Raw genomic sequence first — 13,714 nt, forward strand, 5'->3', positions numbered from 1 at the left:
CAGAGACAGTGTCCTGCGGATATATCCGCAAGACATTCCGCAGGTGCTCCCAGGAAACAGCACCACAACTTTTGTCTGTTTCCATGCTGCGGAATGTTGTGCGGATATGGTGCGGGCTTTCTGCATTGAGGATACAGTACCATGGCTTCGGCACTGCATCCTCAATGCAGAACAAGTGCTGCAGTGATCGGGGGAGTTCATACTTACCTCCAGCACCTCGCTTTCCGGCGGCCGGGTCACTCTCTCAGCGTCTTCAGGAGAAGGTGGGCGGGCCTGAACTAGCTCCGGCTGTCACAAGACCGGAGCTCGTGCAGGCTCCGCCCACCTCTTCCTTCCTGACCTGGATTCACCGCGCTCCTGTACACCGGACGGAGAAAGTGACTCCGGTGAGGCAGGTAAGTATATGGGACCCTGCGGAGAAATCCGCAACAATAATTGACATGCTGCAGATTTTTCCGCACAGAAATCCGCACGATTTCCGCTGCGGAAAAATCCGCAGCGTGGGCACAGCATTTCCCAAATGCCATAGAAATGGCTGGGGAGTAGCTGTGCTGCAGATTTCTGGAAAATCTGCGGCTTTTCCGTGAGAAATCCGCGGCAAAATCCGCGCATTTTCCGCAGCGTGGGCACATAGCCTTAGGGTTTTCACAGCTTTTGACATTACAATACTGATTTAATTCCTAGAAGACCATATCTCCCCGGCTGAGCATCTTGCCTTTGTTCTGTGATCAGATGCTATTCTCGTGCCCACTGTCACACATTACCTGTGATTTATTATGTTTCATGGTTATACGCTGCAGTTTTATTTTTTCCTCTCTATTAACCTTTAGCTATATTTTTCTTTATATGGGATATTTTTTTTCTATTGATCCCGATCTGAAAAGTTAACCTTGAAGATGAGCGGAAATATTCATCAATTTTTCATGTAGACAAAATGAAAAACCTTGGTGCTAGAATGATTCATGGTGCGGGAGCCACCATTGATCAAGGGCTCAGCGCCGGTCACTTAAATAACGGCTTTTCTCCTACTGACTATGGAGGAAAGGTTTCACTGTTCACATCTGCGGCCAGGATAAAGTGTGTGACCCTAAGGCGCCATGTTAAAGCATTAATATCTAATAATAACTGTGGGTTTGGAGCGATTTACACTCTCTACCATACATAGGCTTATTGCTACTTTATCTGTGGATCATCTATTAACGCCTTCACCCCGAGCCATTTACCGTTTTTGCGCTATTGTTTTTTTCCTCTTCCAAAACCAATAATGTTTTTATTTTCCCATTATTATAGCCGTATAATGCTTTGTTTTTTGCGGGACAAGTTATAGTTTTCAATGACACCATTCACTTTACTATATATTGTACTGCAAAATGTGGAAAACAAAAGTTCTAAGCTCCATTAAATTACAAAAAAAAGTGACAATTCCACAATTGTTTGTTTTGTTTTTTTTTTTTTTTTATTCACCATATTCGCTATGTGGTAAAACTCACCTAGCAGTATAATTCTCCCGGTCAGTACCAGTTCCTAGCTACCAAACATGTATAGTTTTCTTTCAATTTAAATAGTGGGAAAAAAAAATCACAACTTTGTAAAAAAAAAAAAAAAAATGTTGCTTTTACCGCTATTTTCTAAGAACCGTAAAGTTTTTATTTTTCAGGATCTGGGGCTTTGTGATGAATTATTTTTTGCGCCCTAAGCTGACGTTTTTAATGATAACAACATTTTTGGGTAGATGGGATGTTTTGATCGCCTCTTTGTAGCGGCGGCCAGTAAACGTTATTCTGATTTTTATTTTTTCTCCATTACATTGTTTACCGATCGGATCAATTTATTTTATTTTATATTTTGATAGACCAGACAGTTCTGATTACACCAATACCAAATTTTTGTATTTAATATTTTAATTTTTTTTTATTTTTTAATGGATAAAAAACGGGGGCCTTTTGAACTTTTTTTCATATTTTTATAAACTTGTTTTTTTTTCTCCACTTTTTGTTGTTTGTACTAGTCTCCTTAGGGGACTTGATGCTATGAACAGAGCAGTACCGAGCAGTTCATCAGCACTGCTTGGTACAGCAGAAATACTGACTTCCTATGAAAGCCGGCACGCAGCTGGCGTTCACAGGAAGTTTGTCATGACTGAAACGGGTCATCACAGGGCCGCAGATGGAAATAAAGTGCCCCCCTGTTGTCGCGTGTTAAATCTTGCTTTCAGAGATGTACAGTGAAATTTAACTGGTTAATAGCCGCAGACAGATCTCCTATCCACATGCAACTGTTAGAGGCACATGTTGGCTGATCAGATCAACCAACATGTGCAGGGAAAGATGCGGTCTCAGAGTGTGAGTCCGCATCAAAGGCAGGGTCATGACCTACGAGGTACCAGGACTTCCTAGGTCGGTAAGGATTGGTATATTAGTATATATCAGGTAGAGAAATATTTTACCTTGAAGTAAAATCCTATTTGTATGGAACAGCTGAAATCAGCTTTTCTATTGTCTACATGTTTAGTCATATTTATATACAGTATTGTAAATCTTTAAAAACTTATAAATGGGGAGGGCCGGGAAAGTGGTTTAATATTTTCCATTGAGAGAGGAGAAAGCAGCTGCCAGAAACCTTTGGCAGTAGCTTTTCTCACCTGTTTTGGTGTTGCAATGTCTGTCTCTTGATCATTCTCTCTCCTGACGTCCTATGAGTCGGGAGGCCCCAGTACATGTCAGTAGGAGTGCTGATAATGTTAAAATCTAATTTGTTTGCAGGTCTTTAGGGGTATTAGATTCATTGTTGTACAAAGTGTATTTTTAGGTACAAATAATATATTACATGATGATAAGATTATATACATGATACTGTTGTATTGCAGGGGTTCCTCCTACCTAGAGTCACCCACTGACCACAGAGAAAGCTATGGGAGTCCCAACTTTTACTCCCAGTCCCCGCGGTCTACACAGATGATGGGTTTTCGAGACAATACTGTGATACTTGATGAAATGACACTGTGCCACATGGTCCAAGACTGCACAACGGTGAAGACGCAGCTTCTGAAGTTGAAACGTCTTCTGCAGAAGGTGGGTTTTCTGTAATGTCATGTGAAATGTGTTACAGACCAAAGAAAGCCTAAAAATGTAAGACAAATTTGTTGAATTTGGGCAAGGACTTAAATTGTCAGTAATACTCTTCATAGGCTGCAGTTCATAACACAACCAATGGGTGGTGACACAGAGACAAATGGCATTAACTCCTCATGACAGAGTATCAGAATTTTACACTTTACAAACATGCTTATATACACAAATTTGTGACACTGGAAGAAATGCTGCAGAGTGAGAATGCATTCAAAAGTAGTGTTAATAAATAAAGTCTTATCAATTAAGAAAATCTACAGAGATTGAACAAAAGCGAAATCTAAATCACATTAATATTTGATGTGACTAGTAGAGATGAGTGGACAAAGGAAAATTAGAATTTATCTATCTGTGCGGATTATTCCGAGAAACTCAATTTACAGAAAAATTATACTTCACAAATTGAATGTCCCTTATTATGGATTTGGGCCTCTGCAGACCACAGAGCATAATAAACTCAAGATGTAAAAACCTCTCCAGCCTCTCTGCTCTTCACCGCTGCTTGTCAGGTCCTCGCCTTATCTCCGTATCACTGCTGAATCCCCAGACCTTCACACTGGGCCAGGACTTCTGGCTTTGATGAGCGCGTGTAAGGTCACGATGTCCTGAAGTCATGGTGTGTCATGACCATGCTGGGCCTTATCAGACCTGGAAGTCTGGGGCTATCGGTAAGGTAAGTATAAGGAATTATTTTTGTATCTTACTTTGACATGGATTTAGTTTTTCTGACAATGATGGGAAGATGTGGCGAGGAGCAGAGGGGTAAGTAGAAAGGCAGCGGCCGAGATGTTACTCTGTGTAAGCAAATAACAAAAGCTACTGCATTTTGGCAAATGTGAATTTTTGCGACGTTCAAATTTAGTTCCACTTCCATTTGCTCACCTCTTCATAAGACCATGAAACCATGAATTCTTCTAGCTACACTTGCATGTAATTTTTGAAGGAACTCCGCAAAGAGATTGGGCCAAACATCTTGGAGGACTAACCACAGATCTTGTATGGATTCAGGCTTGTGCAAATCTTTCTGTCTTTTCATGTCTTCCCACACAGACTTCATGATCTTGATCATGATCGCAAGATCAGGGCTTTATCAGAGCCATATCTTCATTTCCAGGACTCTGTTCTTCTTTAAACTAATAGTTCTTAACAATATTGTTCCCGATTTATGAAAGCTTTTATGCCAGTTTTCTGCCATAAAAAGCTTTGAAAAATCACATAATTTTGTCTTAACTGGAGGCTGCGCTAGAATTATGCAACATTTCTAATACTATTTTTGCCCAGCTCCGACAAAGTGGATGGAGCTAGGATGTGGTGACCACTGCTCATCAAATTAATAACATATGGTGGCGTTTGCTACACCAAAAATCTTACTCCAGTAGAAGTTTAAGTAGGATTAGTAGTGGGGTGCACACCAGTCATTTGAAGCTCCTGATTCATGAAGAGGCTTATGATGTGGCCCCACAGAGCCCTGATCTCAGCAACGTCATGTCAGTGTGGAATTTACTGAACAGACAGAAGGATTTGCCCGATCCTATATCCATAGAAGATCTGTGGTTGGTTCTTGAAGATGTTTGGAACAACCTGCACTTCTGAATTCCTTCTCAGTGTGTGCAAGTAAAGTGCACCTAAAAGAATCAATGCTGTTTTGAAGATAAAGGTCGGTCACACCAAATATTGATGCGATTTAGATTTCTTTTTTTGTCCTTTCACTTTGCACTTTGTAATTGTTAAAATTAACTACTAACCTTTCTATTTTTGAAAGCATTCTTTGCAAAATCTTTAGGTGAGTAAGAAATGCTGCCCAAAATTGGATATCTCCTAATATAATAGTATAACTAGTAACTTATCAAGCCATACATGCGATCGAGGTTACAATCCGAGCTATATAAGACTCCTATAGTGATGGCTTCCTGCGTGCGTTTTACACCTTTTTAAGCTCGTTAGAAAATGGATTAGGTCAAGTGAGTGTATAGGAGTTTCTTTACTGTCCTACTTCTTAGCTATGTCACAGATATCAAATGAAGCTTTTGTGTTAGTTAGCTTTATTCCCAGTATTGTGTAGCTTCCACCCGCAGAGTGACCCTAGGGAGGAGAAGAGGCGCTCTCCAATGTCTCCATTGTAAGAATGCTTTGTCCCGCTAATGCACAAGTGACGTTGTCCATTAAAAAGCCATTGGAAAAGGAAGACTTAATAGTGAGAGGGTAAAGGGCAGCTGTACCGGTAAAGATGGGCATTGGATGGGGAACAATTTACAACACACAATGAGGATGCAAAGATCAAGATGTCTTTTGTGGGTGAGAAGCCATTAGTAATTTCTATAGACACTAACACAAAGTCCCTCCAGAAGAGCAGAGTCTTCAGGCTGTCTGGGAAGTCATTCATGTATGTATTTGCTCTAATTTTACCCTTACCGATGGGTCTATATAATTGTGCCGACATTTTACTGATGTTTGTCAGTTGCATATTAAAATTGCATATAAATGGAGTCAAGCCTTGTAAAGGGATTGTGTGATTACAGCTATCTGACACCTCACGTGTTCCCAGCTCTCCAGCCAGTAGACCTGCAGACCCCATACTGGAAAGTGGTGCAGGTCATAGAGGTGGGAGCCATACCAGTCAGACATTGGGTATTTTCAGTGGATATGCCACACATTTCTGAGATGAGAAAAAAAACCTTAAATCCACTATTCTCACAACTTGACAGGGAATTCCAGGTGGATAAATATATAGCTGTAAATTATCGGGTGACGACGACCTCTAATAGGAATTGAAAGCTCAGTTTTTTGGGATATGAATCTACACATTGCAGCTGAAATCCTCTTGTATTAGTCTTCTGGTTATTAGCTGTGCACACAATCACTGCCAGCTTATTTTATTGCTGCATGAGACGTACAATACTCTTGTGTTTCCAGCTCCTGTGCAGGCATGTGTTTCCATGGTAACAGAACACAAGCAGTCTCTATGCAGCCCTAACCTGCAATTTCACTGTGTTCACATCAGTGGAGTACATATAAATCATAGACCCCCATATAAGAAGTTTTAATTCACCCGACCGATGCAAAAAAATTAATAAAATAAGCTAAGTAGGATGGGTCATGGCTCATAGGCACGGTCCCAGAAGGGCATACTTCCCAACTTTTGAAGACCGGGAGAGGCACATGCACAGTAAATGTGACCCTACTGAAGCTCTCATCTGCCACAATACCCCTTATATGACCCCATAGAGTATCATACTACCAATAATCCCCCCTCCTCTTCTCCCAAACACACAGTTTAGTGTCCCCACAGTGAATTCCCTTACACAATTTGCCATAACAAGCACAGTATGATGACTCCACATTACCCCACCACAGTATGATACTACCACAGTGCCCCCAACACAATATGATTTCCCTACAGGTTCCCCCATACAGGGCTCTACCTGGAGCTTGCGCACACATATTGAGGTCCCTACTATCACCCCTTATAGTATGATGCACTTGTAACTCCCACACATTGATACCTCGAAAGCCTGTCTCACACTTATCCCACCAAGCTGTCTCCACACAGTATGATGTCCACAAAGTCTCCACAAAGCCCTTCCATACAGTAAACAACTCACTACGTAGTATAATGCACCCACAGTCCTCCACTCCGGTATGATGCTCTATACACAGCATGATGGACCCTTGCAGCCTTCCCACACACACACGGTATTATGTCCTTCATAATCCCCACACCATGTGATGGTCCTACACTGTATCATACATCCACAGCTGCTTCACACAGTATGATGGCCCCCATAACTCCCCACATAGTTTAATGCCCACACAGCTTCAATCTCCACAGAGTATGATGCCCCCACAGTCCACCATATGGTACTGTGATGCTCCACACACACAGTATGATGTGCCCATAGACCTCCCTCACAGTATGATGGCTTCAACAGCCACCCACACAATATTATGGCCCCACTTCACTATTTCCCCCAAAAGCACTGACTGACAAAATTAAAATAATTGTAATAATAAAAAAAAAACCTCACAAATGCCCATTTCTGTGATGCGCTGCCCCACTCTGTGCAGTGATGGCATGGCGTCTGCTGCAGTGAGAAGAAGACCTACAGGCTTAGTAGTAGAGCACCAAGATGGCCGCTCCCTGTTTCACCATTGTATTCATCTGCATTAGCGTCCTGAAAATACAGATATTGATGGAATAGAGATGCTGGGTGGTGAAGTCTATAACCGAAACCTAGGACTTTTTTACTGTTTGCAGAGTTACTTTTTTATTATTGATGCGTTAAAATAATACAAAACAATTGTCTGGAACGGGGAGACAGCACGGACATCAGACGTTAGGGTTCATCTACATTAATATTAAAGAATGAGGAAATAATATGTTTCTATTTTGTATTTCTCCAGGTATTCTTACAGAATGCCATGTATTTTCTAAAAGATTGATTTGTATGCTCTTTGTGGCCCTACTTTTCAGATTTAGCATGCATTTTGGATGCAAGGGATATTCTATTCCCTCCAGGGAACTAAAGAAGTTGGTTCCTTTCAGGCAAGTTTGACCTCGTAACTTTTCAAGTTAAAATGTCTGTCATTTATCAGCCACAAAGAGAAAAACACAATGAGATAGCTCCAGGTACTGCAATGAAAGCAACAAGACATTGGCGGTGGAAGGTGCTGGGGTTAATATAACGAAGAATACAGTCTCTTATCTCAACAAAAGAATTGGATTTATAGTGGCAAATGCTTTATTTTCTAGACCTCTATATTACTTTAGCAGTTTGTCCAAGAAAGTATTCGTTTTCTTGGAGAATTTGTAGTGTTAAACACTAAAATCTGAGAATCACTAGTGTAAAGGTCCAGTCACACTAAGCAACTTACCAGCGATCCCAACAACGATAGGGATGGCTGGTAAGTTGCTAGGAGGTTGCTGGTGAGAGGTCACACTGCGACGCTCCAGCGATCCCACCAGCAACCTGACCTGGCAGGGATCGCTGGAGCGTGGCTACACGAGTTGCTGGTGAGCTCACCAGCAACCAGTGACCAGCCCCCAGTCTCCTAGTTACAGCACACATCAGGTTAATTAACCCGATGTGTGCTGCAGCTAAATGTGCACAGAGCAGGGAGCAGCGCACAATGCTTAGCGCTGGCTCCTTGCTCTCCTAGTTACAGCACACATCGGGTTAATTACCTGATGTGTGCTGCAGCTAAATGTGCACAGAGCAGGGAGCAGCGCACAATGCTTAGTGCTGGCTCCTTGCTCTCCTAGTTACAGCACACATCGGGTTAATTAACCCGATGTGTCCTGCAGCTACATGTGCACAGAGCAGGAGCCGGCAGCACTGACAGTGAGAGTGGAGGAGGCTGGTATCGAAGGTAAATATCGGGTAACCAAGGACAGGGCTTCTTGGTTACCCGATGTTTACATTGGTTACCAGCCTCTGCAGAAGCCGGCTCCCTGCTCACTGCACATTAGTTGTTGCTGTCTCGCTGTCACACACAGCGATCTGCGCTTCACAGCGGGACAGCAACAACTAAAAAATGGCCCAGGACATTCAGCAACAACCAACGACCTCACAGCAGGGGCCAGGTTGTTGCTGGATGTCACACACAGCAACATCGCTAGCAACGTCACAAAAGTTGTTCGTTACCAGCGATGTTGCTAGCGATGTTGCTTAGTGTGATGGGGCCTTTAGTAACATAATTCCACATAGAGGGACACATGTCAGATTTGAAAAATGGGCTCTGCCCTGAAGAGCAAAATGGGCCACGTCCTTAAGGAGTTAATTGTAGTGACAGCTAGTGAGGGCAGTAATGCAATATATGTTAGTAGTGATCCCCTGACATATAATTTTGACTTGTACCGCTGTATGGCCATTCAGTGACATAGTTGTCAGTGTAATTAAAAAAGGGAGTAAAAGTATTCCACTGGAACTCAGTGCTTAACCTATGGGCGCCGTTATATGGTGCACTATGTGGCTCCATTAGTTGGAAATATTCTCTCCTTGTCTCATTACTTTAAAGAGTAAATAGTTGTATAATGTGGCTTCTAATGGTGAATGGCAAAATGTCTGCCAAATCTAAACTTAAAAGGGGTTCCCACAAAAAAAGTTCATTTGAATCAATAGATCTTGGAATAATAATAATTTCCACAATTGGATATGTTAAAAAAATCTCAAGATAGTAACATTTTTTTAATGTGTCCCTGCTATGTATTGTGTACTGGCTGCACAGGAACATGGTCAGCACATACCCCAGCTCCTGGGCTAGGGAGGAAACAAAAGAGAATATATACAACATGGAATTGCTGATGATTCTTTCTGTGAAGCAAAACATTTTCCTGCCTTTTTTTAAACATGTTTTACTTCACAGAAAGAAGCAGCTGTTTTCCCTGATGTGCTGTTTTTATACTCTTTTGCTTCCTCCCTTGGCCTGTAGATGTGGTCACAGTATAGGGGCACATTTTTACCATTATCTCAGCCCAGGAGCATTTATTTTAACACATTCAATTAAGGAACTTATTATTATTCCAAGATCTATGGATTAAAATATACTTTGTGGGACAACCCGTGTAATATTGATGGAATCTGAGGTTTGTGGGCTTCATCCATTTCTGGCAGTATGGGGACTGTATAGAGCCATAATATGACAATGTGTGAGCCATACAGTATATCAGCGTAGTTGCCTGATAGGCTACTTCAGTGTGAAAACTAGCCATATATACTCACACGAAATGCAACAGCGCTGCTTGATAAGCAATTAGAATGACTGAACGACATTTTATAACCAAAATTTCTTTATCCTGACAACGCAGTAGTGAATTTCTATCTTCCCTTCATACTTTAGAAAGTGCCACATGTCCTCTTCTATTAAATCTTTTGCTGCTTCGCTGCTCCCCCATGAGAGGAGAACTATGGCCAGCGGACATACTGTCTAGCACTCTGCAATTTGCTTGTCTCTGTTGACATGGAAAGCATTGCACGAGGCTAATAAGCCCTGCTTCTTTAAGTTCTTCCCAGATGATGCAACCAGTGTGGCTGCCTTGGAGATCAACAATCGGGCTTTTGATTGCCGTTGTATTAGCTGGCTCTGTGGGGGCAGCGTGAGCCTTCAGACTGAGCTTTAATAAAACTCTCATGATCCGATCAGTGCTGGGATTAAACCTGTATAATTGCACCATGGCTGCACTCCTTGCCGTTTGTTATGAAATATAATGCTAAAATGTGCAATAGAATAATTACAATTTTTTAATAAGATATCCCAATCTCCTGACTTGACGAGCATTAAGACTCCTTGTAAGCACTGGTCAGTGCCCTAAATAAAGAAACTCCCTACACTAGGTTCTGGTCCATCACTGCTCCTCTTCTGGCTCTCCACATTAGAATATAGTGGGCAGGAGGAGGACATGGACCTCATTGGCTGCACCCGCCTGCTCCATTCACATGGGCTGTGGTAACATCTGTAACAGGTCTCAGCGCAGTTGTTAGCACGGCTTTAGCACTTAGTACAACATCCTTTGGGTGTTACGACCTGCTGCAAATATGATGCATATCCAGACTCCTACTGTTGGCTTTATTCCTAAACAAATCTTAGCCCATTCCTCATTGCCATTCAGTTCACTAATGTTCTTGTGTTTCCATGCTCCAACCTCTCGATCTAAAGCCTCCCAGATGTTTTCTGTGGGATTCAAGTCAGACTGTCATGGCCTCTCCAGAATCCTCCAAGACATCTGAAGCCAAGTGTTGATTAACTTTGCAGTAGGCTTGGGATCATCATCCTATTGAAAAGGTACAATGGCATCCAAGCTTAAACAGGTATTCCCGTTTACAAGATCTCATTCCAATATATAGTAGGTGTAATAATAATATTACCAAATACCTCCAATTACAAATGTAGTATAGTTTTTCTGATATAGCCATGTCTCTTACCTCCTGTGCAGGGCATTGCAGCATAGGTATCCATGGTTACGACCACAAGCAACTAACTATGACTATATGAGTGGACATAACCATGGATACTTACTTTATGTGCAGGGCATTGTAGCTTAAGTAAGAGACATGACTATATCAGGAGAACTATACTTCATTTCCAATTGAAGGTATTTTCTAATAATTTCATTACGACTACTATATATTGGAATAGAATCTTTGAGATGGGAATACCTCTGTAAGCTTCCTTACAGAAGGCATGGCATTGACATATTTAACTAGGCTTTCCTGATACTTATCTTTCCCTCCATACACTTAAGGTATCAAGGATCAGTGCCAGAGATAGTCAGCCCCAGTGCATCCCCGAGCCACCATCTTGCTTCACAGTAGGTAGTGTTTTTCTTTTCTTTTTTTTTTTTGTTGTAGTCCTAAAAGGTTTTAGTTTTGTTACATCGCTCCACTGAACAGAAACTCAAAACATCTCTGACTTATTTATACAGCTAGGAGCATATTGGCACCAACTTTTCTTTTGTTTATGGGTCAGTAGAGGTGCATGTTTTGGAATGGGTATGTAGACCTTCGATGTTTAGTACTCCGCTCACAGTGCAAACTAATATGTCGATGGCTGCTGCTGCCAAATCTTGGTGCAGGTCATTTGCGGTCAGTGTTTTTGAACACTTCCCTTCACAGGAATCTGATGGCAGCCAGCGATGGTTTCCTTTTTCGGTCATGTACAGGTAGTATAGCCAGGGTTCTCTCATTCCAGCTATGTCACTATCTTTTCACTTGTTTGTGTAAGGGATGCAATCTCTTTAGACCACTCTCTTGAAAACCCATGAATATTAGTGAACGGGAGACCACCACCCTTGAGGAATGGTCTTAGATTCCTCCAGAGCGCTGCCAGCAGCTGGTGTCTGGCTATGTATCATATTTACAGCAGGTTGTAACAGCCAAAGAGTGCTCCTCTGTCATGAAGGGGTGAATAATTCTGCAGGAGGCATTAAGAGGGCCATTTTGTGTTGTAATTGGAGAAACTACTCGTTATATTAGTTGTGAGGAGCTGTAGACATTGTCTGACTACTTTATTATAAGTAGAACGAAGTCTGTAAATCTTACATATCAAGCTAATTTTCTGGGAGGGGGATTTGAGTCATTCTGATGGCACCTGTATGTCAGCATGACTGTCACCAGGAATGTGATGGTGCACATGGCAGTTTCATGCCTAAGTTTATGTATTTATTTGGGTCTTACACTTTTTTGACCAGTTTTATAGAGAGGGGCAGTGTAAATGCACACCATGCATGAGGCTAAATAGAGAAACGCGTTGACCATGCCTGGCGAGTTGTCGCCAATTGATCTCTGGGATTCGGTATAATGTCTTATTGGCTTACCACATAAGTATCTGGTTACATAACTGGCACATGCCTCCCCGACCCCACCCCATATCTCCCACCAACACTAGTGATATTTGTATTTTCTATGTACACGCGTGAGTGGCACATGCTAGTACTGACCCTTTGGCATGGAGGTATCAAGCTTCAGCGTGGCTTCAATGTATCAAACAGAGATGTAGTTAATATAATATAGAGTAAGGGGCTTTATCCAATGCCTCCCTCTCTTCTCTGCATGGAATGTTGTCTGTGCTGCCTCAGAGATTAATGTGAATACTGCCTGAGAGACGTACACAAGTGGAGGTTTCCCATAGTATAGGTACTTTTTCCCCAATATTACAAAGATATTGTGTATTTCTCTTTGATAGTTGTAAGGAAAAGGTATGATTTCTACTCTTTCATCATTATATAGGTTGAAATAAAACACCGCTCCATCAAATTCAGCTGTTCTCCCCCAGTTATACATTCTCTATCGCTAGATTATTTATAGCCCACAATGCCATTTGTTGGGAGAAAAGTCTCCAGCCCTTTTGTAAATGCTGGTATAGTGTCTGCCATCACTACTTCTTGTGGTACTCACTTCCCCAGTCTGACTAGTCTACAGTGCCTTGCGAAAGTATTCAGCCCCCTTGAATTTTCAACCTTTTCCCACATTTCAGGCTTCAAACATAAAGATAAAAACTTTAATGTTATGGTTAAGAATCAACAATAAGTGGGACACAATTGTGAAGTTGAATGAAATATATTGCTTATTTTAAACTTTTGTAAAAAAATACTAAAATTGGGGCGTGCAATATTATTCGGCCCCTTTACTTTCAGTGCAGCAAACTCACTCCAGAAGTTCATTGAGGATCTCTGAATGATCCCATGTTGTCCTAAATGACTGATAATGATAAGCTATCTGTGTGTAATCAAGTCTCCATATAAATGCACCTGCTCTGTGATAGTCTCAGTGTTCTGTTTAAAGCACAGATAGCATTATGAAGACCAAGGAACACAACAGACAGGTCCGTGATACTGTTGTGGAGACGTTTAAAGCTGGATTTGGTTACAAAAAGATTTCCAAAACTTTAAACTTCCCAAGAAGCATTGTGCAAGCGATCATATTGAAATGGAAGGCATATCATACCAATGCAAATCTACCAAGACCTGGCCGTCCCTCAAAAATGTCATCTCAAACAAGGAGAAGACTGATTACAGACGCAGCTAAGAGGCCCATGATCACTCTGGATGAACTGCAGAGATCTGAGGTGGGAGAGTCTGTCCATAGGACAAC

The 13,714-nt window shown here is 41.7% G+C and overlaps 1 protein-coding gene across 4 annotated transcripts in view; it reads left to right on the forward strand.

Annotated features, from left to right (window-relative positions):
• CCSER2 (coiled-coil serine rich protein 2) overlaps positions 1-13,714 on the forward strand; it is a 230,710-nt gene that overhangs the window by 141,598 nt on the left and 75,398 nt on the right. For all 4 annotated transcript variants that reach the window (XM_075348981.1, XM_075348982.1, XM_075348979.1 and 1 more), the window contains exon 6: positions 2,867-3,071. In XM_075348981.1, the coding sequence (XP_075205096.1) occupies positions 2,867-3,071 (205 nt within the window). The remainder of the gene's footprint in view (positions 1-2,866; positions 3,072-13,714) is intronic.

The sequence above is a fragment of the Anomaloglossus baeobatrachus genome, chromosome 5 (assembly GCF_048569485.1).
Source record: "Anomaloglossus baeobatrachus isolate aAnoBae1 chromosome 5, aAnoBae1.hap1, whole genome shotgun sequence".
Classification (NCBI taxonomy): Eukaryota; Metazoa; Chordata; class Amphibia; order Anura; family Aromobatidae; genus Anomaloglossus; species Anomaloglossus baeobatrachus.